Source organism: Triturus cristatus, chromosome 6 (genome assembly GCF_964204655.1).
Source record: "Triturus cristatus chromosome 6, aTriCri1.1, whole genome shotgun sequence".
NCBI lineage: Eukaryota > Metazoa > Chordata > Amphibia > Caudata > Salamandridae > Triturus > Triturus cristatus.
Genome location: NC_140589.1, coordinates 36008153 through 36034242, shown reverse-complemented (window position 1 = coordinate 36034242; position 26090 = coordinate 36008153). Strand labels below are relative to the sequence as shown.

General features: G+C 49.9%; 1 protein-coding gene across 1 annotated transcript; it reads left to right on the top strand.

Annotated features, from left to right (window-relative positions):
• Positions 1 to 1498: 1498 nt before the first annotated feature.
• HSP90AB1 (heat shock protein 90 alpha family class B member 1) lies at positions 1499 to 24649 on the top strand. Its single transcript, XM_085610191.1, has 12 exons — positions 1499 to 1579; positions 4181 to 4327; positions 4581 to 4787; positions 4875 to 5034; positions 7868 to 8001; positions 8180 to 8497; positions 9330 to 9495; positions 9578 to 9768; positions 11879 to 12026; positions 12521 to 12789; positions 23554 to 23887; positions 24057 to 24649. Exons 2-12 carry the CDS (start codon positions 4181 to 4183, stop codon positions 24164 to 24166), a joined length of 2184 nt encoding a protein of 727 aa, XP_085466317.1. The 5' UTR covers positions 1499 to 1579; the 3' UTR covers positions 24167 to 24649.
• Positions 24650 to 26090: the final 1441 nt, after the last annotated feature.

Genomic DNA, 26090 nt, shown 5'->3' with positions numbered 1-26090 from the left:
ATTTCGTTTTGTGTTTTAGAAGGATAAAAATACCGTATTTCGCTGTTTTCTCAATATTTGTACCGGTCTGGGCCAGCTGGTATAAAAAAAAACGGCCAGGTAACAAACCTAAGTGTGCGCCTCACCTTCCTATGTTTTGCGTTCTTGATAAGCCAGAAAGTAGGCAGATGCGTCCTTTCACAAACGAAGGACCCCAACATTTGGGGAAAATACAACGGGACTTTACATATGTTTTCACTGAAGACAGCTTATGGTGGCAGGGTGTTGGCCCACTGTTTCGATCTCTGCTTCGGTAGTGGGCACCATTTGGACGTAAAACGTCTAAACTAGATGCTTTAGCACTTTTAAGATTTTTACAATGTCAGAGCTTTTTTTGTGGGAGGCTAAAGTCTGAGGCAACAAACAATAGGTGTGATTTTATGAAATTAGGCAGATTACAGGCGCAGACCAGATCACCATGAGGAGGAATTTCAGCCACCTCGGTAGAGATTCCTTAGTTCAGTACTGACATCAGAAGCTCTGATTTACAAGTAATAACATACGTGTCGGTCTTCTAAAAAAATACAGCACAATCGACTATAAACATCAACGGCCTCAATGTACTGAGAAGGTTGAGGTAGACTTAGTAATGGACCATGATCACTTTCGTTTTTACGATGCACTGCTGATTTACCCGAAACCACGCTCGCCGCCCAATGGTTTTTCCCTCAATAGCCACATATTAATGAATTAACTTTATATGAACTAGCTACTGAAACGCCAATAGACCCTCGCTCTTGCAAACACAGCGCAGAACACAAACAGGTGCTCTTAGAGCAGATGGTCTTCTGACAGCAGAGCCTTCAGACAGATAACATCATGAATTTGCAATTCTGAGCTCAGAAAACCCGAGTCAGCGGGGCAGCCATGATGCATGGTTAACATATCCCATTCCTAATTGATTGAGAAAAGCACCGATGTACAAGCTTTCTCACTGCCAATGTGTCTCTCAAAGCTGTGTCAAATATGTTAATCATGAATCACTCGTATAACGCCATTAAACAATATAACAATATTTCCAAATACACAAATGTTATATATGATTATAATTCAAAAGATTAAAATGATAAAGAAAAGACCAAAAACTAGACGTCCGTATAGATCAGAAGCTGCGGGTGTCCGGCACCGCCATGTGTCGGGCACCGTTCCAAGATGGCCGACCCTCGTGACAGAGGCCTGCTCGGCCCGTCCGTCTTCAGTCTTTACTATCATAGCTCTCAAACAAGGCTGCGCTATTGTGTCCCGGAAGACACCTGTTTGGACCCACCCGCGACCCTCCCCTGTGCTCTGCCCGCTGGCTTCGGCCTCTCCCCCTCGGTCCGGCCCACCAGTCGCTCGCCCGCCCCCTGTCCCCTGACAAGGCTCCTTGCGGCTCCTTTAAGCGGAAGGATCTGCAGCTGCTGCGCTCCGCCCTGCCTCCGCCCCCCGCTATATGACAGAGAAGCGGCAGTGACGGCTCCTCTTTCCACCGTAGACAGCAGCCGCAACATCGCCGCTCTGTACCCTTCTCACCTCTGCCCGGACACCAGGAGCCGCCAAGGTGAGCGATGGAGGACGTTGGCGATGCCGCCGTGGAGTTCCGTTAGCCGCGGGGCACAAGACGCTTTAGGGGAGGAGGCGCACGGCAGGCGCGAGCTCACAGAGACTGGCCAGGTTCCCCAGTAGTGTTGCCGGGCTCCTGGCGGCTGCGAGTTCGTATAGACGGGGTCCTTTCTCTTCATAAAGATGCTCAGGAAGGGCGCGAGCTTCGATTGGGGGGGGGGGGGTGGGGAGTAGGTAGTTCGGAAGGCGGTGGGGATCGGCTGACGTCAAGAAGCGCGAGACGCGGCGCGAGCTGGCAGGAGCGATGGATCCTGTGTCTCTGGCAGGGACCCGGGTGACAGCGCGAGGCATCCGTGACGCGCAGGTCTACAGTGACGGCGTTTATGCGGTTCCCGGATGTATGTGGCACGAGGCCCCCGTAGTCTTGTCAGCTGAGAGCCTGGCTGGCGTGCGCGCGCCCTTTAAACCTCCGTAGAGCTAGTTCGGATGTAGGATTAGGCAGAGGGGTGCGAACCCGGGGCCATGGAGTTCGAGGTTGACCGAGTCATGGAGTCCAGGCTCTCGTTCGCCGACCCAGAGGACGACCCTGATTTGGACAGTGATCCGGAATGGGTGGGTTCACGCGCTCCTGTGTTGTGGTTGTTGCCTGGTTCTGGAAGCTTCCAGAAGCCGGCTGGCTCACGTGCGGTGCACGCTGGTACGTCATGCATGGCGCGCATGATGACGCCATTTCCGGAGTCACGGCGTGCCCCAGCAGACAATGGCTGGAGAGGGTTCCTGGAGTGTGGAGGGGGCGGCAGTGCGCATGCGCGGCCCTGGTGGGGGCTCGGGTGTTAAGGGAGGGGGGCCGCCGTCTCTTGTGATCCTGGGCAGGTCTCCCGTGCCCCCTCTGCCACCAGGTGATGCGGTCGCGTGAATTGGTGGGCTGGGGTATTTACCCTGCCGGGCTGCTCCTCGTGTCGGGGGGGGGGGGGGTGTTAAAGATCCATGCAGCGGAAGGCGTCTGCCGTGGCCCCACGGCCCGTGCATACGAAGGGGAAGCCGGTCCCGGTGAACGTGGAGGGCCGCTCTGAGCCTAGCTCGGAGTATTCGCGTGCGGGGGGCGCCGTGGAGGCCGGGAGCTGGACGCGGAAGAGCGACAACAGGTGACATTCGCCGACCTTTTAAACTCCAGCTGTCACAATGGCGGCAGGGTATAACATTCCCGCACCCCACCCCTGAAATGTGGTCTGGTTAAGAGCAGACTGCACCCCCTGCGATCAGCGTCAATAGAGCATGTTGTACCACAATCCTAAAGAAAGTAAGGCACCCCATGAAAGAACCAAATACTCGTCACCTACTTCAAAACTTAAGATGTTTGCTCCAATTAGTTTTGGGTTGTACATTGAAGATTCGCCAGCTCGTGTCAGTTGGCACTTGTGCCCCTTGGCACATTCTAAACTATTGGGCGTTGCCTGTTTCCAGGCCCACGATGTTCTTTACTGTAATAAATGCTACTGCTTTGAACTTGCCATGGAATACTTTTTTATATTTGGTGGTCCAGACAAAATTGTCCCATAACCTCACTTTTTTATATTTGGTGGTCCAGACAAAATTGTCCCATAACCTCACCGGCTTGCATGGGCAGTGGAGCAGCGCGGATTTTAATCACATGTGAATGATCTCGGATTCGTGTGGTCCGTGCCAGGGTACCTGGACCGGTCTGATGCCCCCAGCCGCTTGTGGGGGGATTAAGTACTCTGCCAACAGCTGGTATCCGAGCGGGGGTGCCGGGTCATGCGGGATGAAGCCACGATTCGTTGCTACGCAGCGCTGTCGGTTGTACCCGTTGCCCTGGCGGGCAGGGAGGGGTCTGGATGCACCCGGCTGTTGTCATGGTTACCGTGGCGTCTGGGCCGCACCTATGCTTTACACTCCTCACCAGTTTGTTATCAGTCCTACCTCCACGCAGCTGTCAATCCCAATACTTTACTATTTAAGTGCGCGAATTACACCCTTGATTAATTTCCCAAACTACCGCAGTGCAGCAAGTATTGATAGTTTCACATCACGTCTATTTGTACTCCAAGGCCTTCAGTGACTGGCCATAGGTCGAGAGACCCCTCAAAATCCATGGTGACAAGGGTTTTCAAAACCAATAGAAAAAGAATCCTCCCTAGGTTGTAATGGTAACCCATAACCATCCATACGTCACTTTGCTGTAAGATTATTCATCCCATACCATGAGGGCTGTATCCCAAAGGCAATGTGAATATAAACCATATATAATTCTAGGACTGATGAACTAATCTTGTACATAGAATTCATCCCACAGATAATTTTGGACAATAAACCTTATAGCTTAGGAACTGTTGGGTGGGACGGAGCCGCGATGGCTGAGCTCGGGGTAATGCCGCGAAGTGCGGCTCTCTGCACGGGGGTCCGTGTCCGGCGCTTGGGGGGGGGGGGGCAGAGCGTGGATGCGCAGGGGACAGCTCGAGCCGCACACGCCTCCTGTCCATCCATGTGAAGGGGTGGCACCGGCCCCACCTTGTTCCCTGTCGGGGTAGAGGCTCGGGGGCGCCGAGAAGTGTCTGTAACCGGTCTCGTCCTCTTTCAGATGCCAGAAGAAGTCCAGCATGCGGAGGAGGAGGTGGAAACCTTCGCCTTCCAGGCCGAGATCGCGCAGCTGATGTCCCTGATCATCAACACCTTCTATTCCAACAAGGAGATCTTCATGCGGGAGCTCATCTCCAACGCCTCCGACGTGAGTACGGGGGCACCTTGTGGGGGCGGTGGTGCACACTGTCCTTCCTTGCTGGTGGGTTGGGGCTGCGAAGGGTGGTCTGTGAACCCTGTGGGTCTCTGGATGCAGAACAGTGACCCGGTCACGTCGTTTGTGCCATGCATGTGTGTACATGACTCCAATGGCGCCCCTTTCTCCCCTTTACTGCTGGCCCTGTGCTAACCTCCGAAGCTTCGAGCGCCTCTTTATAATCCAATTGTCGCTTCTTTTCTAGGCTCTAGACAAGATAAGATATGAAAGCCTCACAGACCCCACCAAGCTGGACAGCGGGAAAGAGCTGAAGATCGACATCATCCCCAACCCGCAGGAGCGCACCCTGACTCTGGTGGACACTGGCATCGGCATGACCAAGGCCGACCTCATCAATAACCTGGGCACCATCGCCAAGTCTGGGACCAAGGCCTTCATGGAAGCGCTCCAGGTAGGCCGCGCTGCGCCTCCGCTCTCCGGAAGGGAAGGGGCCAGGCTGGAGGGTGCCGTGTCTTAAGTGTGGCTCTTGCTTTTCCAGGCCGGTGCAGACATCTCCATGATTGGGCAGTTTGGTGTGGGTTTCTACTCCGCCTACCTGGTGGCCGAGAAGGTGGTGGTCATCTCCAAACACAATGACGACGAGCAGTACGCCTGGGAGTCCTCTGCCGGCGGCTGCTTCACGGTTAAAGTTGACACAGGTGGGACACTGCGCTTTTTCATATAATGTGATTGTGGTTATAACGTGCTCTTGTTCCCCCAACTCGTGGGGCCCATTTCATTGTGAGGTCCGAACTCTGCAGTGATGTGGTGCTGCCATACCAGGCTTTACACTCTTCCGTTGGTCGCCCACTAGGTGGCCTCCTTGCTGCTTTGCTCCTCGGCCATGGGTGCAGCACCCCGTAGGGTTGGATTATCCTGCTGCTGCTCACTTCATTGTTAATTACCCCTCAGACCGTTAATGTAGCCCCCTGCTTGAGGGTAGAACTGTCAGTTCTGCCCCAGCTCACTTTCATTAATGTGTAATTTCCTAATTTAAATGTTGCTGTGTTCTCAAAACTGTTACAACCTATCCTTTTCTCCAACAAAGCCATTCTACAAAATCCTAACTCTGCAGCCCGAAAAAGTACTCTCCAGTTTCCGAATGAGCTGCAATTTATGAGAATTATCCTGATATTTGACCTTTGTCTTTTAAACTCGCAACTCTGACAACATGCACCATATTTAATGGCATCTTTATTGCTTTTAATTGTTCATTAACCCTCTGAACGTCTGCATGATTTCTGGAGGTGCTGCAGGACCTCCTATGAGAGACCCGTGTTGGGAAGAACTGTTAGCTCTGCCCCTGACTGTATTTTACATTAACTGGTGATTGGGCAGTGTGCTGCGGCTAGTGACCCTGTAAATGTACCCCTTGCACTGTACATTACCAGGCCAACCTTAACACTGATTGGCATCTCATTGCACGCATGCTAGGGGCAGCTAAACAAACCATTGCACTACCGTGGAAGAAGCCCTCCGCCCCAGCTCTGCATGCTTCTTGTGCCTTTGGCATGGCGATGGAGCTTCTGATTTACCAGATAACCTACACTGAAACCAAATGCATCCACACTCGGCGCCCACTAATCGAACATTCTCTATACCCCGGCTGCAGGCCCTTCAGCTTTTCAAAGATGCAATCTTGCCACGATACAGGGATCCCCTCACCTCCTACTGATCCAGTAAAGCGCCACCATTTATTCCCCTGGCCCTCATACAAACAGGTCTGCCTCCCTCGTTCTTTCCCATTAGTTTGATCCCTCAATTTGGGGGTTAAATCCATGTTGAGGCTTTACTCTCACCTATAGTTACTGAACTTATAGTTACTGAACTTATGTCACTGACCTCCCCCTCGAATTACACTGGCTTTGTCAAATGTCCACTCCATTACAAATGCACAAGGCTAGAGTGACCCAACTCTGCCTGGGCAGAAAACTACACTACGCTTGCAGTGTGCGTAGTCTGCAAAACTACACACAGTGCAAGACTTAGCTGGCATTTGCTCGCTCGTGGTCCTCAACTGCAAGGTGGCGACCAAGCAAAATCAACATCCCAGCGAGACTTTTTCATCGTTCGCGATCCCAGTAAGATTCTCAACGCTGGGAGGTCAGGATTCTCATTGCGAGTGGACACGTGTGCTCGTGACCGCTCGCGATGAGAAACTACTAGTCTGCGTTGAGCTGCCGCTCTAGTACAAATCTACTCGAGCGGCAGAAAACTGCCGCTTGCAATGTGCATGATGCCATTTGCAATGATTGCACAGTGCTGGATGCTTGTCCACACTGCAATCATTGCGAACAGCATTTCCCTACCGCAGTTTGCGTAGTGCACTTTGCGTAGCACAACTAGCCAGTGTTAGACCCAGCTGTCAAATGTGCATGGTAACTATTATTCCATTCCTTTCTTTATTCTTCAATAAACAGATTTGACTCCACTGAGGGGGTGGAGGGGTGACCTTGGCGTTGGTGGGGCCTTTTGCCCATAACTACCAGGCACTAATGCATCAGCAAACACAAGATGGGCTTGGTGCTGAAGCTTCAAACACTTATCCAGTCAAAGATGGATTAAAACCTAATTCTTTGCTCACCATGCCACCCCTGTTTGGACCAAGTCACATGCAAATCAGTCTTGACCCTGTACCTGATTGGAACATTCCAGCCCGAACTACCAGGCCAGGTCCTCCCTGGACGAGAAACAAGCGTTCTGGCCTTGGATGCTTGTTTCTGGTCCATTGAGGGCCTGGCAGTTCTGGACTGTTCCCAGGAGGAGCAGGGTCAAGACTGATTTGCATATGGCAGGGTCCAAACGGAGGTGGGATGGTGAGTAACAGAACAATGGATTCAATCTATCTGGCAGTGTGGTTGAAAAGTTTCAGTGTCTGTCATAATATCCTTGTGTTTGCTTTGTTAGCCCTAAGTGGTCGGGGTATGCCCAGACCTGGGTCCCTTGCTCACTTTGCCACTGGATTCAAGCCAGCCTGACTGAGGGCTGTTAGTCTGAAACCGGTCTTGGGATGCTTGTTTCCGGCCTGGGAAGACCTAGCTTGGCAGTTCGGCCTGGGCGGTTCCCATGAGGCACAGGGTTAAGACGCATCTGCATATAGCTGGGTCTGAACTGGGGTTTCCTAGTGAGCTAAAGAACGATGAGTCAACCCAGGTCTCCTGACTGGGGGTGTGGCTGAAAAGTTTCAACACTCTGCCCATCTTAACCAATTCGGCCCCTCTTTCACCCCCCCTCCCCCCCCTTGTTCTGCAAAAAAAATTGCCTGCAGCCGGTGCCAATGTTTTGTGGTGGTTTCACACCCTTTTTTGGACATCTTTTCAAGACTCCAAAAACGAGGTGGAAATCTACTCTTTGCAGTGGCTTCAGCTCGTTTTTCCTGCTACTTGTATATGTGCTCATCGGGTGACGGAGCTGATGTATCATGTGACCAGCTGCGTTACTTGTGAGTGATTTGTGCAGAGGCTGACTGTGGCTCCTTTACTTTGTGCTTAGGTGAGCCCATCGGCAGAGGCACCCGCGTGATCCTGCACTTGAAGGAGGACCAGACTGAGTACCTGGAGGAGAAGCGTGTCAAGGAGGTGGTGAAGAAGCACTCCCAGTTCATCGGCTATCCCATCACCCTTTATGTAAGTTTGGCCTGATGTATTTTTGTACCTCTTCCTGGTTTGGGATACTTCCTACTTCAGGATGTCTGTCTAGTCCCTAGCAGGCTGGGTTAGAGATGGCGGATGAGAGGTAATAGGGTCTGGTGTCTGCTGCAGGGTGTTAAACTCCTGTCCCCCTTACACTCTGCCTTTCTTTCAGCTGGAGAAGGAGCGCGAAAAGGAGATCAGCGACGATGAAGCCGAGGAGGAGAAGGTGGAGGAGAAAAAAGACGAAGAGGAAGCGCCCAAAGAGGACGAGGACAAACCCAAGATAGAGGACGTGGGCTCCGACGACGAGGAGGATGGCAAGGAGAAGAAGAAAAAGACCAAGAAGATCAAGGAAAAGTACATCGACCAGGAGGAGCTGAACAAGACCAAGCCCATCTGGACCCGCAACCCCGACGACATCAGCCAGGAGGAGTATGGCGAGTTCTACAAGAGCCTGACCAACGACTGGGAGGACCACCTGGCGGTGAAGGTGAGCCAGCCCCAGGGAGGCTCTGCTGCCTCCAGTAAAGGGGGCGCTAGCTGTGAGGCCCGGCTGGCCGTTAGTCCTTTAGGGGGGGAGGAGTATGGCTAGTTCTACAAGAGCCTGACCAACGACTGGGAGGACCACCTGGCGGTGAAGGTGAGCCAGGCCCGGGGAGGCTCTGCTGCCTCCAGTAAAGGGGGCGCTAGCTGTGAGGCTCGGCTGGCCCAGTTAATCCTTTAGGGGGGGGGAGGAGTATGGCTAGTTCTACAAGAGCCCGACCAATGACTGGGAGGACCACCTGGTGGTGAAGGTGAGCCAGCCCCGGGGAGGCTCGGGGGCGCTAGCTGTGAGGCTCTGCATGGAGCATGTCTCTACTGCCCCATTGACACTTGTTCAGGGAGGGTCTAGGTTTTGTGTAGCAATTTTATTGGCACAATGTGTGTATCAAACTAACCGCAAATGCAATGACTTGCAAACCCAGCATAAACCCATTTCAAGTTGCAAATACTGTAGGGACAGTGTCGTTTTGACCTGAGGGCAGCTGTGAAGTCTACTGCACACGGACCTGTTGCAGCATTTGAGGGGTGTATAACTTGAGGTAATCGGGGCCACGGCATAATGTAGCAACGGGTTCCAGTAGTGCTTTTCACTGCCACAAAGGGGTGGTGTCATGCAGTCTCTCTCCAGTCTCTTATCCCAGGTAAGCTGGCAGGCGTGGTGCCAAGTAGGCAGGGGGCCTAGGCCTGGCCATGGCAGTGTGCTTAGTGGGGTTTAGACTAGAGAGGAAACCCTTCATAGATGGTGCCAGTTTGTTTGAACCCATGCCTTGCTCTTTCAGCACTTCTCCGTGGAGGGCCAGCTCGAGTTCCGCGCTCTGCTCTTCATCCCCCGCCGAGCGCCCTTCGATCTCTTTGAAAACAAGAAGAAAAAGAACAACATTAAGCTGTACGTGCGCCGAGTGTTCATCATGGACAGCTGCGACGAGCTCATCCCGGAGTACCTGAGTAAGTGTGGTGGGAGCGGAGTGGGGATGTGTCTGGGTTCCCCCTGGCGTGCTTGGGTCTGACCGCCGCTTCTCCATTGCAGACTTCGTGCGCGGCGTGGTGGACTCCGAGGACCTGCCCCTGAACATCTCGCGAGAGATGCTGCAGCAGAGCAAGATCCTGAAGGTCATCCGCAAGAACATCGTCAAGAAGTGCCTGGAGCTCTTCTGCGAGCTGGCGGAGGACAAAGACAACTACAAGAAGTTCTACGAGGCCTTCTCCAAGAACCTCAAGGTGAGCGCGGCGAGGGGGAGTGGTCACCAGCGGCTGCTCTGCGCATCGCACCAGCGAACTACAAACCGCGTTTCACAGTTCATGAGATTTCAAAATGTGTACTGTTACTTTCGAAGCTGTTTAAATGTTACGAAAAGACCACCTTAGAGCCTTTCTAATTTAAAATGATCGTAAAGATACTTCCCTTGACAAACCAGAAGCGCCATTTTCCAGGATAAAATGAGCAATTTTTTTGCTTGACCTCTGTCCTTAAACACAGCCAATGTAGTCCAGATCTAAAGGTCTCTTTAGTGCTTGTTCGCTTTATGAATGAACGGAGCACCTGCTCCTTTCCACCTGAAGTTCACGCACCAGAATGGACAAGTGAGTCCTGTAAATGGCTCCACTGAAGAGCGGACTCCATAGGGAGTAGATTTTTGGCGGCTAAAGTTTCGTGCAGCAGTGAACTCTTGGAGCGGGTGGTCGCGCCAGTTTGCTTGGGGCTTTGCTGACCCTCTGCGTTTCAATGCACTGAGGCGCATGTCTGAGCTACACTTGCCACTGCTCATGTAAAGTGGCACACTCTTGTGTACGGACTTGCTTAAGTATAGAGGACGCCCTAACATTAGACACAAGTCCGACGTGAAAGGAGCATGCGACCAGGCTCCTCAGCCCACCCGGATTTGAGTGAAGTGTAAACTGTCACCCCATCTGCATAAAATAAACCAATGACAGCAAGCCTGTTCAGGACAGGGGGCCAAGGGGGTGAGCTGGAGAGTTTCCATGCTTACATGATGCTTTCCATGCTTGTTTCTTAATACTGCTTCACTGCTCGGCTCTGCTATACCCCCTGACACTTAAGTGTTCATAGAAGTAAGGTGTTAAACTCTGGTTCCCCATTCATCCCTTTAAGCTCATGTCACTGGGTACTACGCTGAGCTTGCCGAGAATGGCGTAAGCTTGGCAGTGTAGATCTTGAGGGATTACTCTGAGGCCTCAATGGACCACTCTGGGATAACGCATTGAATGCGACTTGACGAATTACCCAGCTTTCCACTAAACTTGATGAAACTAACCTGCATCTCTATTAATGGTAGGGCTGCACCATCCGCCTTTAGATCGCAGTCTCATGAATTCCAATGCAGCCACCCTCCTTGGAAGGCTCACTTTAACAAATAAGCAGTGGGAGGCCACGCCTGACCGTTTCCTTTATTATGCAGCAGGTTTGTCTGGCCCCATTAGACTGGTCTGTAGCAACAGCAGCAGTTTTATGCTTGGAACATTACGTCCCGCATCCTCACTTGAACACTTCTGGTCAGTGTATCCATTGTGACTCTTGAACGTATCCAACTACTCTACTCCGTGAGAAACCTAGAATGCGTGTAATAACTTCAAAGCTTTTCTGCAGGTATGAGTAACCAGTTGGAGGATTGCAGAGTTGGCAGCTTTCAAATGCTTGTCTTCAGTTCACTGTGGCAAGCGCCCTGACATGATCCAAGTTTGGTGCAAACACTGCTTTTCGTAAGCTTTCACGAGATCTCCCTGCTGAGCACGTTACTACATTAGGCAGTAAATGAGAATGCTATAGCCACTATGCTCTGCCTTGTGTCCAGTGAAGCACCTAAAGCAGGGGCACTGGATTTGCCTCCCTAGTTCTCCGTGCCCACATGTAGGCAGCAATATTCCTTGGCAGTGTGGCTGCCAGCAGTGTGGTTTGAGCTTTAGTGGAGAGCTGTGTTCAGACCAGTGCCCGTGCACTGACCCGGCTCTTACACCGATGCAAGGTATGCAACAGACTCCAGGTCGCAGTGTTGAAATAGTGGTTTGGCTGTAAAAGCTGTAGGCTAGGGCATCCTTCATTCTTACAGTTTTTTGGGCCGGGAATCCTGACCATGCTGCAAAAGCGCATTTGTCTGCTGCAAAATCTGTTTTTAACGTAGGGAACTTTGCTAATTAATGCCGCAACACGTGTTGCTGTTTAAAGCGGAGCAAGCTATAAGCTGTCACCATGTCCACTGGTTTAGATACCTGTCCTTGATTGCATCTGCTCACTAGCTCCCCATCCATGCAGTCTGCTTGTTGCTTTAACACTGCTAAAGACATCTTACTATCACTCTTGCTTTGTCCTTAGCTTGGAATCCACGAGGACTCTGCCAACAGGAAGAAGCTGTCGGAGCTGCTGCGTTACCACACTTCCCAGACTGGCGATGAGATGGCAGCGCTTACAGAATACGTGTCCCGCATGAAGGAGAACCAGAAGGCCATCTATTACATCACTGGTAAGTCACTGCCAGTACCACGGGTGAAGTGACTTGTATGGAGGCTTGCTAGAGTATTAGAGGTGGCTGGAGTAGGACCAAAGCAGGAGTGACTTGTATGGAGACTTGCAGAGTATTAGAGGTGGCTGGAGTAGGACCGAAGCAGGAGTGACTTGTATGGAGACTTGCTAGAGTATTAGAGGTGGCTAGAGTAGGACCAAAGCAGGAGTGACTTGTATGGAGACTTGCTAGAGTATTAGAGGTGGCTGGAGTAGGACCGAAGCAGGAGTGACTTGTATGGAGGCTAGCTACAGTATTAACGCAGTGTTGAAGTAGGACTAGAGCGGAATCTGTACGCTGAAGTTGCGGTAAAACTGCATCTGTTCATGTCTGTCAGCTAAATTTTTGCGGTCACTCCTAAACTGGATCAGAAATGTGAAATTTCCTCCACCAGCCATAGTTTGCTGTAGAGGTGCTGCTAGTCTAATGCACACTAACCCTTTTGTGATCTTCAGGTGAGAGCAAGGAGCAGGTGGCAAACTCTGCATTTGTGGAGCGTGTCAGGAAGCGTGGCTTCGAGGTGGTGTACATGACTGAACCCATCGATGAGTACTGTGTCCAGCAATTAAAGGAGTTTGATGGAAAGACCCTGGTCTCTGTGACCAAGGAGGGCCTGGAGCTGCCAGAGGATGAGGAAGAAAAAAAGAAAATGGAGGAGAGCAAATCCAAGTTCGAGAACCTGTGCAAGCTTATGAAGGAGATTTTGGACAAGAAGGTTGAGAAGGTGAGTCACTGCACTGGGTGTGTTTAGCCACAAAGTGAGTGGGTCTTTCTTCCGCTGTGTTTAAAGGAGGTAGGCTCGAAGTTGAAACACCGGTTGCTTGCCGTTGTCCCCTGGGTGTGTCAGTTATGCTTGCAGTTGTAGATTTGAAATACTGTTGCTAATACAGGTCGTGGCCATAATGTTAGGCTCCTGCCTATTGGTCATCAAAGCATTGTTATAGGCACGTGTAGATGTACATGCTCTGCATACTTCTGCCCTCTAGTGTTGGTGTCCGAATGTGTGCAAGTTGTGTTTCTTCAAAGAAGTCTTGAGTCATTGGACTAAGACTCCTAGTAATGCGCATAGGCTTCAACTCCATTGTTGGTTTTCTTTTCGCTATTGGGTCAGTTTTGTGGCATTCTGGGTCAAGGCAGTCCAGTTCCTTTAAGGGTTGCTGTTTGTTTTCACCCTTGCGTCCAAAAAATCTGAATTTTCGCCCATCAATTCAACTTGCTCCCATTGTGGCCTTTGGGCCTCACCTGTTCAGACCTGCTCTTTCGGGCAGGTTCAACCAAGAATGTGCTGCTAATGGAACAGACTCCTTTCAGATTCTGCCCCATGAAGTTCCCAAGAACTGACCATCCGGTTTGCAATCTGTCTCCTAACCATCACTAATCAGACAATCCTTTATCTTTTCGAGCAAAGACATTGTGGGACCGTCGTGCACATCAGGCAAATGCAGTGCAAAACCTCCAGTCAAGATGTCGAACAGGAAGTGCTTCCCAACGCCTCTGCAGCAGAGGCCTTTTCATCTATGGCTTGGATTCAGGCTCTACTTGGATTCTGAGCTTGACGCGGGACTCCAAATACAAGATCTTCCTTTGTGCCAGCGGACAGTTGGTACACCTGCCCCATTCCATTTGCATCTCAATATTGTTTCATCCGATGCTTTGGCTAACAGGCCTCCACTGTCAGCAGGCCATGTTGGGCACCAGTCATCAACTTCAGATGCCCACACAAAGCCGATTGGGCTCTGCCGAGTTGACAATCTGGTTCTTTGGCTCCAAACAAGCCGCTACTACTGCCTTCAGGCTCTGTTTCCAAAAGGAAGTCTGCTTCAGCACCAAAAATTTCAACTTCCAAATCAGTTTCCTCCAGGTCATACAGGTGTGGCGCTATCTGAAGCAGAAAAAGCTACACATAAAGCCTCGAGCTGGCCAGATTTTCGTCTGCAGCAGCTCCTATGCGTCATCTGCAAGCTCAATACAAAACAAAATATTGTCCCATTCCTTATTGGGTCTCGCCAGAGCAGCGCTTAAGCGCTGGCTCAGGCAAGTTTTAGTAAGCAGGTTTTGGAAGTGCAAACTAGTGGCTTTTTTCAGGCCTCCAGCTACAGTGAGTGTGCGCCGGGTGTGAGCACCATTTGTCAGCCTGCGTGATCACTTTTGCGGCCTCTTTGATCTGAGCAGCCTACCCTCTGTCAGCGGCTGCCTGGCAGGAGGGTAGGTGCTGAACGAGCTGTCACCCGACTTAACCCAAATAGAGTGCGTGCAGCCAGCAGTCAAGCCTAGGAAACCCTCGCCCATGTACACGAGGGTATCGCAAGTCTTTGATCGCTCTAAGGTACAACACCTAGACACTGTTCATTAGGTTATTGAACCTCTCGATCTGCATCCAAGCACATCCCTTTACTCACGCGGGTTACCTTGCATTATCCCGGAACCCCATCACCGTGCACAACTTCCCACACAGCTATGTCCTGAGAAAACGCCATTGATCTTTTATAGGCTAAGTAGGCGTGAAACATGTAGACCTCATTTTGAGTCACAAGGGCACATTGCGCCCACTAGCGACTCACCGACCTTCCGGGTCTTTTTATTCTACCAGGGGTCCCACAATATTAACTTTATTTGGACACCCCCCTAGGTAATTTTACTCCCAATCCTTGTACGCACGTAAAGTATCAATTTTTTGGGATACTCCTTCCCCCACTTTTTTTTTTTTTTTTTAATCCCACACTCACCTATCTGCTTTTCTCTTTAAAAGATCTCCATAAGAGACTATTTGGGGGACCGTCTGGCATTGCAGTGCCGGCCCGACTAGGAGCAAAAAAGCCCGATGAAGCATGACATCCTTCGGGGTGTGAGGGCAATTAAAGAGTCAAATTTGAGCCCTCCCCTTCGGGATTGAATCCTAGATACCAGGGATATACCTCTCTGCCTCCTTCACCTTTATCTCTCTTGCTCTCTCCTTATCTCCCTTTCTACTCCCTGATTCTTCTTTTTCTCCTTTGAGCAGGTGTTTATTATATGTTCGAGGCATATGAGCTGCAGATTGTACACTTAGCATAGGTCGCCATCTGGTGTTGGGCCCGGATGTTTGCAGTTTGTTTTTCTTCTTGGACAGTCTTTGGAAGTCACGAGTTTGGTGACTCCTCCTTCGGTCCGTACTGCGCATGGGCTTCGGCTCCATCCTCAGATTGTTTTTTTCCGCCATCGGGCTCGGATGTGATACTTCGTGCTCCGGCTTCGAACTTCTACGGTTCCAGCCTCGACGGAAAATCCTCGATTCTTCAAGTTCCTTCATCTCTCGAAGCGGCACTTTCTCCATCCCGTACATCGACACCGGCCTTCGGGCCCTCCGCGACTCCGGTCCCGGCCGATGGAAAGGACTCCGTTCAAAAAGTGCCCAAAATGTGGGTCTAAATTTCCCCACACCGACCTCCATCAGGTGTGTAACCTTTGCCTCTCTCCGGAACACTAGGCTAGAGACTGCCCCGCCTGCAAGTCTTTTCGATCGAAGAAGACCATCCGAGATCGAAGAGCTCGACGCACCATGGCGCACTCATCCTCTGCAGCTCCACCGGACATCTTCGGAGACGACGCCGAAGCTTCGGGGCAAACACACACCGAGCAGGAGGAAGACGTCGTCAGCGCTTCCGAGGCCGACTCCGACGTGGAGGACGTTACACCAGCGCAGCGGGCCGTGAGTACTATGCCCCCTCCCACCCCCGCGCCGAAAACCAAAGAGACTCAGGTTACTCCCTCGCCTGCCGGCCTGGGCAAAACCAAAACCAAAACTTCGATCACCCCACCTTCGGGCCCGGTGTCGAAGCCCCCAAAGTCTCATGGCAGCTCGGGATCGAGCCAGCCGACACCCGGTGCCGAAAAACAGCATCCGGCACCGAAGACTGCAAAATCCAGCTCGACTCCGAAACCACCGGTGCCGAAGCCTGGACACTCTGTGCCGACCAAACACAAACACAAATCTGTCGGCACCGACGCTCCGGCGCCGAAACATCATTCGACGCCGAAACACCCGGAGACCTCAAAAAAGCATGGCGCACACAGACCATCGAAACCCCCGGTTCCGAAATCACCGGTGCCGACAGACGACTCGACACCATTGGCTCTGTTTACACCAGACCCTTTACAAAAGACTTTGTCCAAAGATCCAAAGACTGGGCTTTTGACTTTAACTACCAAGAAAAGACGCCTTGATGCTCCGGCTCCTCCTCCTCCACCCAAAAGGAAGGACTCTGCTACTTCTCCCCTCAGAGTGCCCTCCCCACCACCGCCTCCCCTACCGCCTCCACCTCACAGGTCTCCGCCACCTGTACCTCACTACGATCCGGCCCCATCCCCAGATCCGGATGATGGGGATCCGGACAATTACCCGGCGGACGCCCCAATGGATCCCACTCCACCAGGGACCCAGATCCATGGGAGGATTACAATAACCCTGATATACCCAATGTACCTCAGGACGACCTATACCCATCAAGGCCGTCTCCTCCAGAGGACTCCTTAGGGTTTCATCATTTAGTGCAGAGAGCAGCACACTACCATGGGGTGGACATGCACAGTGAACCAGTAGAAGACTTCCTACTGGATACATTTGATATACAAGACAAATCTACTTCCATTTTACCCATGCTTAAGGGTGTCACCAAGCACGCTACAGAGGTGTTCAAAGACCCTGTCCGAGCCAGAGTACTGAACCCTAGAATAGAGAAGAAGTACAAGGCGGCACCCACAGACCCTGCTTACATCAAGGGCCCTGCTCCCCTAGATTCCCTAGTTGTCTCCACAGCTAGAAAGCGGGCTAACTCCCAATCCTCAGGAGATGCCCCACCGCCAGACAATCTAAACTTCTGGACGCGTCTGGTAAACGCACCGCCTCCCAAGCTGCAAACATGTGGCGCATTGCAAACACACAAGCACTGCTTGCGCGATATGATAGAGCACACTATGACGAACTAGAGGCTCTTATGCAGCACCTTCCAGAAAAATACAAGCACAAGGCTCATGACCTGATACAGGAGGGTAAACTAATTACAAACACCTCCATTAAGTGTGCCCTCGATGCAGCCGACACTGCTTCTAGGGCCATAAATACCAGTGTCCTGCTTCGTCGCCACGCCTGGCTCAGGATCTCGGGGTTCAAGCCTGAAGTCCAGGCATCCATACTCAATCACCCCTTTGACCAGGAAACACTCTTTGGGCCAAAGGTAGACGAAGCGCTCAAAGATGAAGAAAGACACAGACACAGCAAAGTCTATGGGGGCACTCCAAACACAAGCCTCCAAACGTTCCTTTCGACGCTCGTCCTTTCGTGGCAGAGGCTCCTCCACCGATAACGCCTCTACCTCCTACAAGTCCCCTCCTCAAAATACCTTTTCAAAGGGCAATCGGAGAGGTGGTTACAGGGGTAACAACAATAAGGGCAGGGGCAAAACCAACAACACCCGTTCTGCCACCCCCCCCGCACAATGACTCCCCTCCGCTCCCCCAGACCATTCCACTCCGGTCGGGGGCAGACTACAAAACTTTATCCACGTATGGGAGTCCATAACATCGGACAAATGGGTGACCCAAATCATTCGGTCAGGGTACTGTCTAGAGCTAACATCTACCCCACCCAATATCCCACCAAGGCACCGTCCTATGTCTCAAGAACATTCCACACTGCTCAAACAAGAGGTACTCTCACTCCTGCAAAAACACGCTATAGAGCAGGTCTCCGTCAATCAACGAAATCTAGGGGTCTACTCTCTATATTTCTTAATACCAAAGAAAGACGAGACCCTCAGACCCATTCTGGACCTCCGGCCTCTAAATGCCTACATACATTCAGACCATTTTCACATGGTCACTCTACAACAAGTCCTCCCACTCCTCTGCCAGGGAGACTTTCTCACAACCTTGGATCTGAAAGACGCATACTTTCACATTCCAATACACCCCTCTCACAGGAAATACCTCCGGTTCGTGGTTGACGGGCAACATTACCAATTCACGGTTCTCCCCTTCGGGGTCACCACTGCACCACAAGTGTTTACCAAATGCCTAGCAGTAGTAGCAGCACACCTCAGACGTCAACACATTCACGTCTTCCCTTACTTAGACGACTGGCTGATAAAAGCCACGTCCTACCACCAATGTGTGCAACATACAAACAGCACCATCCAACTGCTCCACCAGCTAGGCTTCACGGTGAACTACCAAAAGTCGCACCTCATACCATCTCACACCAAGCAATATCTCGGGGCCACTATAGACACCTCCAAAGGTATTGCCTATCCAAACTCAGCCAGAATCACAAGCATTCAAGCCTTACGCAAAACATTCCTTCCCCAACACTCTCTTCCAGCAAGAGTGTTCATGAAGCTCATAGGAATGATGGCGTCCTGCATATTTATAGTGCCCCATGCAAGACTCCACATGCGTCCACTTCAAGAGTGCCTAGCACAACAGTGGAACCAGGCCCAGGGTCAGCTGACGGATCTGGTGTTGGTGGACGGCCGCACACATCACTCTCTGCAGTGGTGGAACACCACAAACCTTTCCAAAGGACGGCCGTTCCTGGACCCGGTTCCTCAGGTGATTCTAACAGCGGACGCATCGCTCTCCGGCTGGGGAGCGCACCTCCTACACCTCACAATGCAAGGTCTATGGACGCCACAGCAAAAATCGCTCCACATCAACCATCTGGAGCTCTTGGCGATCTTTCTAGCCCTAAAATCTTTCCAAAAACAAATTTCGGGCAAAGCAGTCCTCATTCGCACAGACCACATGACTGCGATGTATTATATACAAAAACAGGGGGGGGGGACACACTCTCCCCAGCTCTCCCGCTTAGCCCAGAGCATATGGAGATGGGCAATTCCCCAAAACATCTTTCTCCTGGCACAGCACGTTCCAGGAGTACAAAACACCATAGCAGATCTGCTCAGCAGACAGACTCAACAACTACACGAATGGGAACTGCATCCACAAGTTCTTCACCCATTCTTCAAACAGTGGGGGCATCCTCAGACCTCTTCGCCACCCACGAAAACAAAAAATGCCCAAGCTTCGCCGCCAGATACCCACACCCATTGTCCAAGGGCAATGCGATATGGATGAACTGGTCAGGCAGATTTGCATACGCCTTTCCACCTCTCCCACTAATTCCATTAGTGGTCAGGAAGCTACAACAGCACTCCCTCACACTCATTCTGGTAGCTCCAACGTGGGCCAGGCAGCCGTGGTACACCGCGCTACTACAACTATCAGTGGTACCACATCAAAAACTGCACCTTTCCCCATGCCTCCTAACCCAGAACCATGGAGAAATCAGGCACCCGGACCCAGCCCAGCTCAACCTGGCGATCTGGCTCCTGAAATCTTAGAATTCGGATACCTTAACCTTCCCCCTGATTGCATGAACATCATCATGGAAGCCAGACGTCCTACCACTAGAGCATGCTATGCCGCAAAGTGGAAAAGATTTGTAATTTACTGCCGTAACAATACAATTAACCCCCTAGATGCATCCATACAGCACATCATATGCTATCTGCTCCATCTTCACAGGTGTAACCTGGCATATTCATCCATACGCCTACACCTAGCAGCGATCGCCGCTTATCTACAAAACAGGCAGCATTTATCACTCTTCAGAGTGCCCGCTATTAAAGCCTTCATGGAAGGCCTTAAACGAGTAATTCCTCCCAGGGCATCACCTTCCCCTGTATGGAATCTAAATTTAGTTCTTACACGACTAATGGGTCCGCCCTTCGAACCAATGCACAAATGTGAGCTACAGTTTCTCACCTGGAAAACAGCTTTCCTTGTAGCTATCACTTCCCTTAGAAGGGTTGGTGAAATACAAGCGTTCACCATACAGGAACCCTACATACAAATGCATCACAGCAAGGTCATACTTCGCACAAATCCGAAGTTTCTGCCCAAAGTCATTTCCCCCTTCCACCTCAATCAGTGGAATTACCTGTCTTCTTTTCGCAACCCCAATCTGTTGCAGAAAGGGCCTTACACACACTTGATGTAAAAAGGGCGTTACTATACTACATACAAAGAACGCAACCCTTCAGGAAGACTAAACAATTGTTCGTTTCCTTCTCTCCACCACATAAAGGCAACCCCATTTCAAATCAGGGATAGCTAGGTGGATTGTAAAATGCATACAAATTTGCTATCAAAAGGCAAAGAGAACATGATCTGTTCCCCCTAAAGCCCACTCTACAAGAAAGTTAGGGGCCTCTATGGCTTTTCTAGGGAATATACCCTTAGATGACATCTGCAAGGCAGCCACATGGTCTACACCGCACACCTTCACTAAACACTACTGTGTAGATGTGCATTCCAAGCAGCAAGCTAGGGTGGGCCAGGCTGTACTAAAAACACTTTTTCAAACAGCTGCAACGGATACCGGTGGTCGCCGCTAAGGTTGGGTACTGCTATATAATCTATGCTAAGTGTACAATCTGCAGCTCATATGCCTCGAACGGAATATGCTACTTACCAGTATGCATCTGTTCTTGGCATGTAGAGCTGCAGAGTTGTACACGCCTCCCCGGCTACCTGTATCCGTTCCAGTACATCTTATTTAGATACAACACATGGGTTTCTCACTGTTACTACGCTCCATCATTTCCCTGTTGGCGAAAAACAATCTGAGGATGGAGCCGAAGCCCATGCGCAGTACGGACCGAAGGAGGAGTCACCAAACTCGTGACTTCCAAAGACTGTCCAAGAAGAAAAACAAACTGCAAACATCCGGGCCCAACACCAGATGGCGACCTATGCTAAGTGTACAACTCTGCAGCTCTACATGCCAAGAACAGATGCATACTGGTAAGTAGCATATTCCTTCCTCACCTCCAACGCGGAACAATGTCCTCATTGATTTAACAATTCACATTGGAGCAAGGACATTGGACCAAAACTAGCTCCTGGTTCCCCCTTGTTGACAACCACTTTTCTGACCTACACAACAGTACCTGGCAAGTCCATGAGTGGGAACTCCACGTGGTGGTTTCCATAAATAGGCGATTAGCAACTGCAGACAACGCAAAATGCTCAGACTTCACCTCCAGATTCCCACACCCACTAGCCAAAGGCACTGCTAAGGATGAAATGGTCTGGGATGTTTGCCTATGCTTTTCTGCCTCTGGCTCAGTCAAAGGTCTCCCTCATTCTAGTAGCTCCCGCTTGGCCTCTGCAACCATGGTTCTCTACACTGCTTGAACTCCATTTCCCTTTAGAAGCTTTACCTCAACCTGGACCTTCTCGCCCAGAACAATGGGGAAATCTGGCACACAGATGAGCTCAATCTTGCGATTTGGCTCCTGAGGTAATAGAATTTGGATATCTTACCTCCCCCCCCCCTCCCCCCCAAAAAAAATCTATGACCATTCTTAAAGAAGCACATACACCTATAACTAGAGCATGTTTCTAGTAAAGTGGAATTTTTTTTTTACTGTTGCAGTTAACATTCTGCTGCAACTGTGCAAACAGTTTAATTGTGCATTTACAGGGCTCGCTTACATCTAGATGCAGTTGCTGTCTTTATTCAAAAAGTACAATGTTTGTTCTTAAGTGCCACTTGCTATTCAGCAATTCATGGAAGGCCTTAAACAAGTAATTCGACTTAAGGTCCACATGCATAGAATCTTAATAGTGATTACTAGTCTTGTGGGACCACCACACAACTGCTCCTGCAATAGTCTTGGAGTTGCATTTTTGTTATACCAAAGCTAAAACGACTTTGCCAAGAGGGTGCTTTATGCTTTATTTAGAAGATCAGGGCTTTTCTGGGTAATGTCCCAATACCTAATATTTCTAAGACAGCTACATTGTCTGCACCACACGCTTTCACTAAACATTGTGTGGGTTGTTGAGGGTGCCCACTAGTCAACCAAGGAAGAGCAATGCCATGTTCTCTTTCAAACTACAATCTCCACAAGATAAGCCACTGCTTTTTGGAGAGGTACTGCCTTGCAGTCTATGTAGAGCATGTTTGGCTGTAGATGCACATGCCACACACTATTTACCCTGTAAGCATCTGTTTGTGGCATGTAGTGAAGTAGATTCACATGTGCACACCCTACTCCCTGGGCATCTGTGGCTTTTGCAGTTCCTTTACTGTATTTCATTTGCATGGACCTCTTTAATGATGCATACTTTCACTACTTGCCTACATTGAAATCATCTTGAGTCGATGCCCATGTGCATTCACCAAGAGAAATCACTTTCGCCCCATGACTAAAGACTTTGGAGAAAAAACTTGCGCACATCCAGACCCAACACAAGATGGCTGAGGTATGCAGAGCATGTGAATCTATAGCACTACAGGCCACAAACAGCCTTACAGGGTAAGTAACCTGCTCCTTTCACCATCTGACTAGAGTTTTGGCAGCATCCAGCAGTACTTGGGCGATTTATCTTGCTGGTTGTCTCTGCATTTTCACATAGAACTTGGTGTGAGCACTTACTGGTGACCAGTATGAAACCTCATTGCTACAGCCACTAAGCTATGGGTACTCTACTTGCATATGTAGAACTGTGTATGCCACAATTGTAACTAGTTAGCACCATTCAACAGCCAGATTGAACGTTCATAAAGCAGTCTGACCGCACAAGAACAAGTCCTAGTCTAGGATTAAAAGGATCTGAAAAACAAATTCCCAGATCCTGTTATGTTTCTTCTGGCCCTAGCCACTGAGGCACCTGAATACAATGCACAAAGCAGACCAGGAGCTAGTTTGACTCATTGCACTCTATACCTAGCGCTCTACCTCTCCCGTACCTCAAGCTCATCCTGACCACTGAAACTGGAGTTGTAGTCTACACCAGGTGCCTTGCTGTCCTTGTGTGAGGAGGGAGCCCAATGAGGAAGCATGCCACCCTTGGGTGGGATGAGGGTTCTTGTCAACTACATTGTCCAGTTGATTAGACTTATTCTTGGTTGTGTAAAGTTTAAGGTAGCGGTACATCTCTAGTTGAGTTATTCATTACCTGTAAGACCTTCCTGTGTATTGACCTAAACTGACACGTTTTCGCAGCCATGGCTGTTGGTACTGACTTACTGTAAGTAGGTTTATGGTAACAGCACATCTGAACTGCACAGGAGAGGGTCTAGTCTGTATCAAAGCTTGCTTTAAAGGGTTCTGTCTGCTAGAACACACTTACAAATTGGGGCGTAATTTGATACCGATTAGAGGACATACATTTGAAAAGGGTGCAGTGGTCGGAGGTTGACTAGCCAAATGAAACCAGTAGGCGATTCCCTTTCTACATAACCTTTGGCATTTAATTTCTAAAGTGTCGAGTGCCCATAAGGGATTGACAATCTATGGTCTCATAGTGGTTTTTGGCCCCCCTTTGTTACAAGTAACTTTAAGAAGTGTATCTGCTGTATTGACATGTTTAAGTCACAGACACAGCCTTTCTGCATCTAAGACCTGCTGCATGATCTTTTAAATGTATTTTCCCCTTGTAGGTGACTGTCTCCAACCGCCTTGTCTCTTCGCCCTGCTGCATTGTGACCAGTACCTATGGTTGGACCGCCAACATGGAAAGGATCATGAAGGCACAGGCCCTTCGTGACAATTCCACCATGGGCTACATGATGGCCAAGAAGCACTTAGAAATCAACCCTGACCACCCGATCGTAGAGACCCTCAGACAGAAGGCTGAGGCAGATAAGAACGACAAAGCTGTCAAGGACCTTGTGGTCTTGTTGTTTGAAACGGCGCTGCTGTCATCTGGCTTCTCTTTGGAAGACCCTCAGACACATTCAAACCGCATCTACAGAATGATCAAGCTTGGGTTAGGTGAGTGCCATGTGGATGGCTTTGAAGCATGCTATTTGTTCCATATTGAGCCTTGCTTGGACCAGAGGGTTTGGAAACATTTGAAATAGTTATGTAAACTAGCTGTGTCTGGTTGCAGGCTTGTGAAAATTAGAATTAACTTGTCAATTTTTTTTGTTTTTGCATAAAGGAATTGATGAGGAGGAACCTGCTATTGAAGAACCTGTATCTGCCACAACAGATGAGATCCCACCTCTTGAGGAAGATGAAGATGCATCCAGAATGGAGGAGGTTGATTAAAGCGCCGCACTGCAGGCTGTGTAACACCAGGCATGCTGCGGCAATTTGTTTCTCAAACTGACTCCTTGCAATTGCTACACGCCTCTGTTCTAGTGTTTGTGCCCGTTTGTTTTTCTGGCGAAAGGGTTGGAGAGGTTACTGGGCGGGGTAAGGCCTAAAGTAAAGGCCTGCGTGCATCAAGACGAATGGCGTCCAGCCAGCTGCTGCTTTATTGCACCCCGGAGTAGTCGGGGGTTGTGGCATGTGGGCAGATGGAGCCCATAACTGCCACATAGTGAGGTAGTTTACACCGCAGTAGGTCGGTGTTGTCCTCCCTTTTCTGCTGGATCTAGAGTCTTGAATGTTCCCCGCATCTCTGGGATAGACCCCCAACCTGCTCTTATTGGACAGGTGAGTCCACTCTTCCCAGAAGTTGTCATTGTTGCAATTTTTGTTCCATTGAGATTAAAGTATACAGAATAAAGAATGCCGTTTTTACACTGACTTTTGCGTAGTGCGATCTGTAATGGCTCAAGTTTTGATCAAAGGTTGTTTAAATTGAGGCAAAAATATGCAATCCCAGAGCAAGGTTTCCTTACCATGCATATAATTTGAATCCCCAAGCCTAGAACAAGGTGTATGGCACATGAGGCTTGTAGATACACCTGCTCGGCACTAGATACTAGGAGTATGCAGAGCATGTGAATCTGCAGCACTAAGTGCCACGGACAGATGCTTGCAGGCTAATCACTTAATCCTTCCTTGCTCTGCATAGTGGGCAGTGCTTGCACACCTCCTGCCCTATGGCTGTTGCCACCTGCTGACCGCATTCTTAGCGTCACAAGTGTCTTTGAAGCTGTCCGTACCATTTTTCCCAATCATACACAGTGGGTACAAACTGATCTGTTCAGTGGGCATCACCCATTGTCCAGTAAACAGTTGCCTTCATTTTTCTCTGCCCTCATCATGGGGCAGTTTTTACCCATTGGCTCCCTTGACTTTTAGTGACTGTCTAAAAGCCACCGCACATGTTTCTGTAAAACTGGTTCCTGGCTTCTATTCAGGTGTGTAACAGCCAGAATTTTAAAGTTACATTAAAGGCACCTGTCATGCTTAAACTTAGTTTGTAATGGTGACCTTGTAATGCTGCTGCAGAGAGCTTGATGTGGTTGTTCATTCTGTCTCGACATGGTTTTATGGTGCATGGCATAACTGAAGGCTCGTTTCAAAGACCTCAGGCGGCCATGTTGAGTCAATGGTAGTGTTTGTGGCAAATGTTTGCAATACTAAAGTGAGCCAGTGTGCCAATGTTGAACATATTGGCTTTTTTCTACCAACAGTAGCAGTTTATCCCTGCCCGGTAGATTGCACTAGTTGCTGCATGCCCTGCAAGGCTCCTATCTCACTTATTTGTGGTCTTTACTGGGTTGCTGTGAACGTGCAGTGCTGCCGTTAATGTTTTGTATTTCTAAAGCTTGCAGTGCTGCCCCGTATTTAGATGGGTGTAGTAAGTCTGCCTGCAGGCTACTGTCTAGTTTAGATGCAACTTGCACTTCTTGCTACACCATGCCAACTTGTAGAGACCTATGTTTGGGGAATGAGTGGCTGCAGATAAATATCTAGTATTAGGTTCTGATGTTTGCAGTTTATCTTCGTAGTCTTGTCGCACAGTTCAGTTGCTCTTGGGGTTGGTTGGTAATGCTCATGGGCTTCAGCTCTATTGTTAAATTGTGGGTTTCCCTTCCATCTGCTTCAGACACTTACCAGTTGAGCTCTTGGTTGACTACTCTTGGTGCTTGTTATACTTCGCATGAAATCTGCAAAACTCAATTGTTATCCTAATGTTTGTTGGATTTCGGTGTGCTTTGACTGCCATTCATCTGGGCTTTGGCCCTCCCAGGGCCTCATGCTCTCTTGGTGCTTTCTCAATAAGAGTACAATGAAT

Coding starts and splice junctions, on each gene's coding strand:
- HSP90AB1 (XM_085610191.1), top strand. CDS start 4,181: ATGCCAGAAGAAGTCCAGCATGCGGAGGAGGAGGTGGAAACCTTCGCC. Junction 8,002..8,179: donor GCTATCCCATCACCCTTTAT/GTAAGTTTGGCC, acceptor CCTTTCTTTCAG/CTGGAGAAGGAGCGCGAAAA. Junction 12,790..23,553: donor TGGACAAGAAGGTTGAGAAG/GTGAGTCACTGC, acceptor TTCCCCTTGTAG/GTGACTGTCTCCAACCGCCT.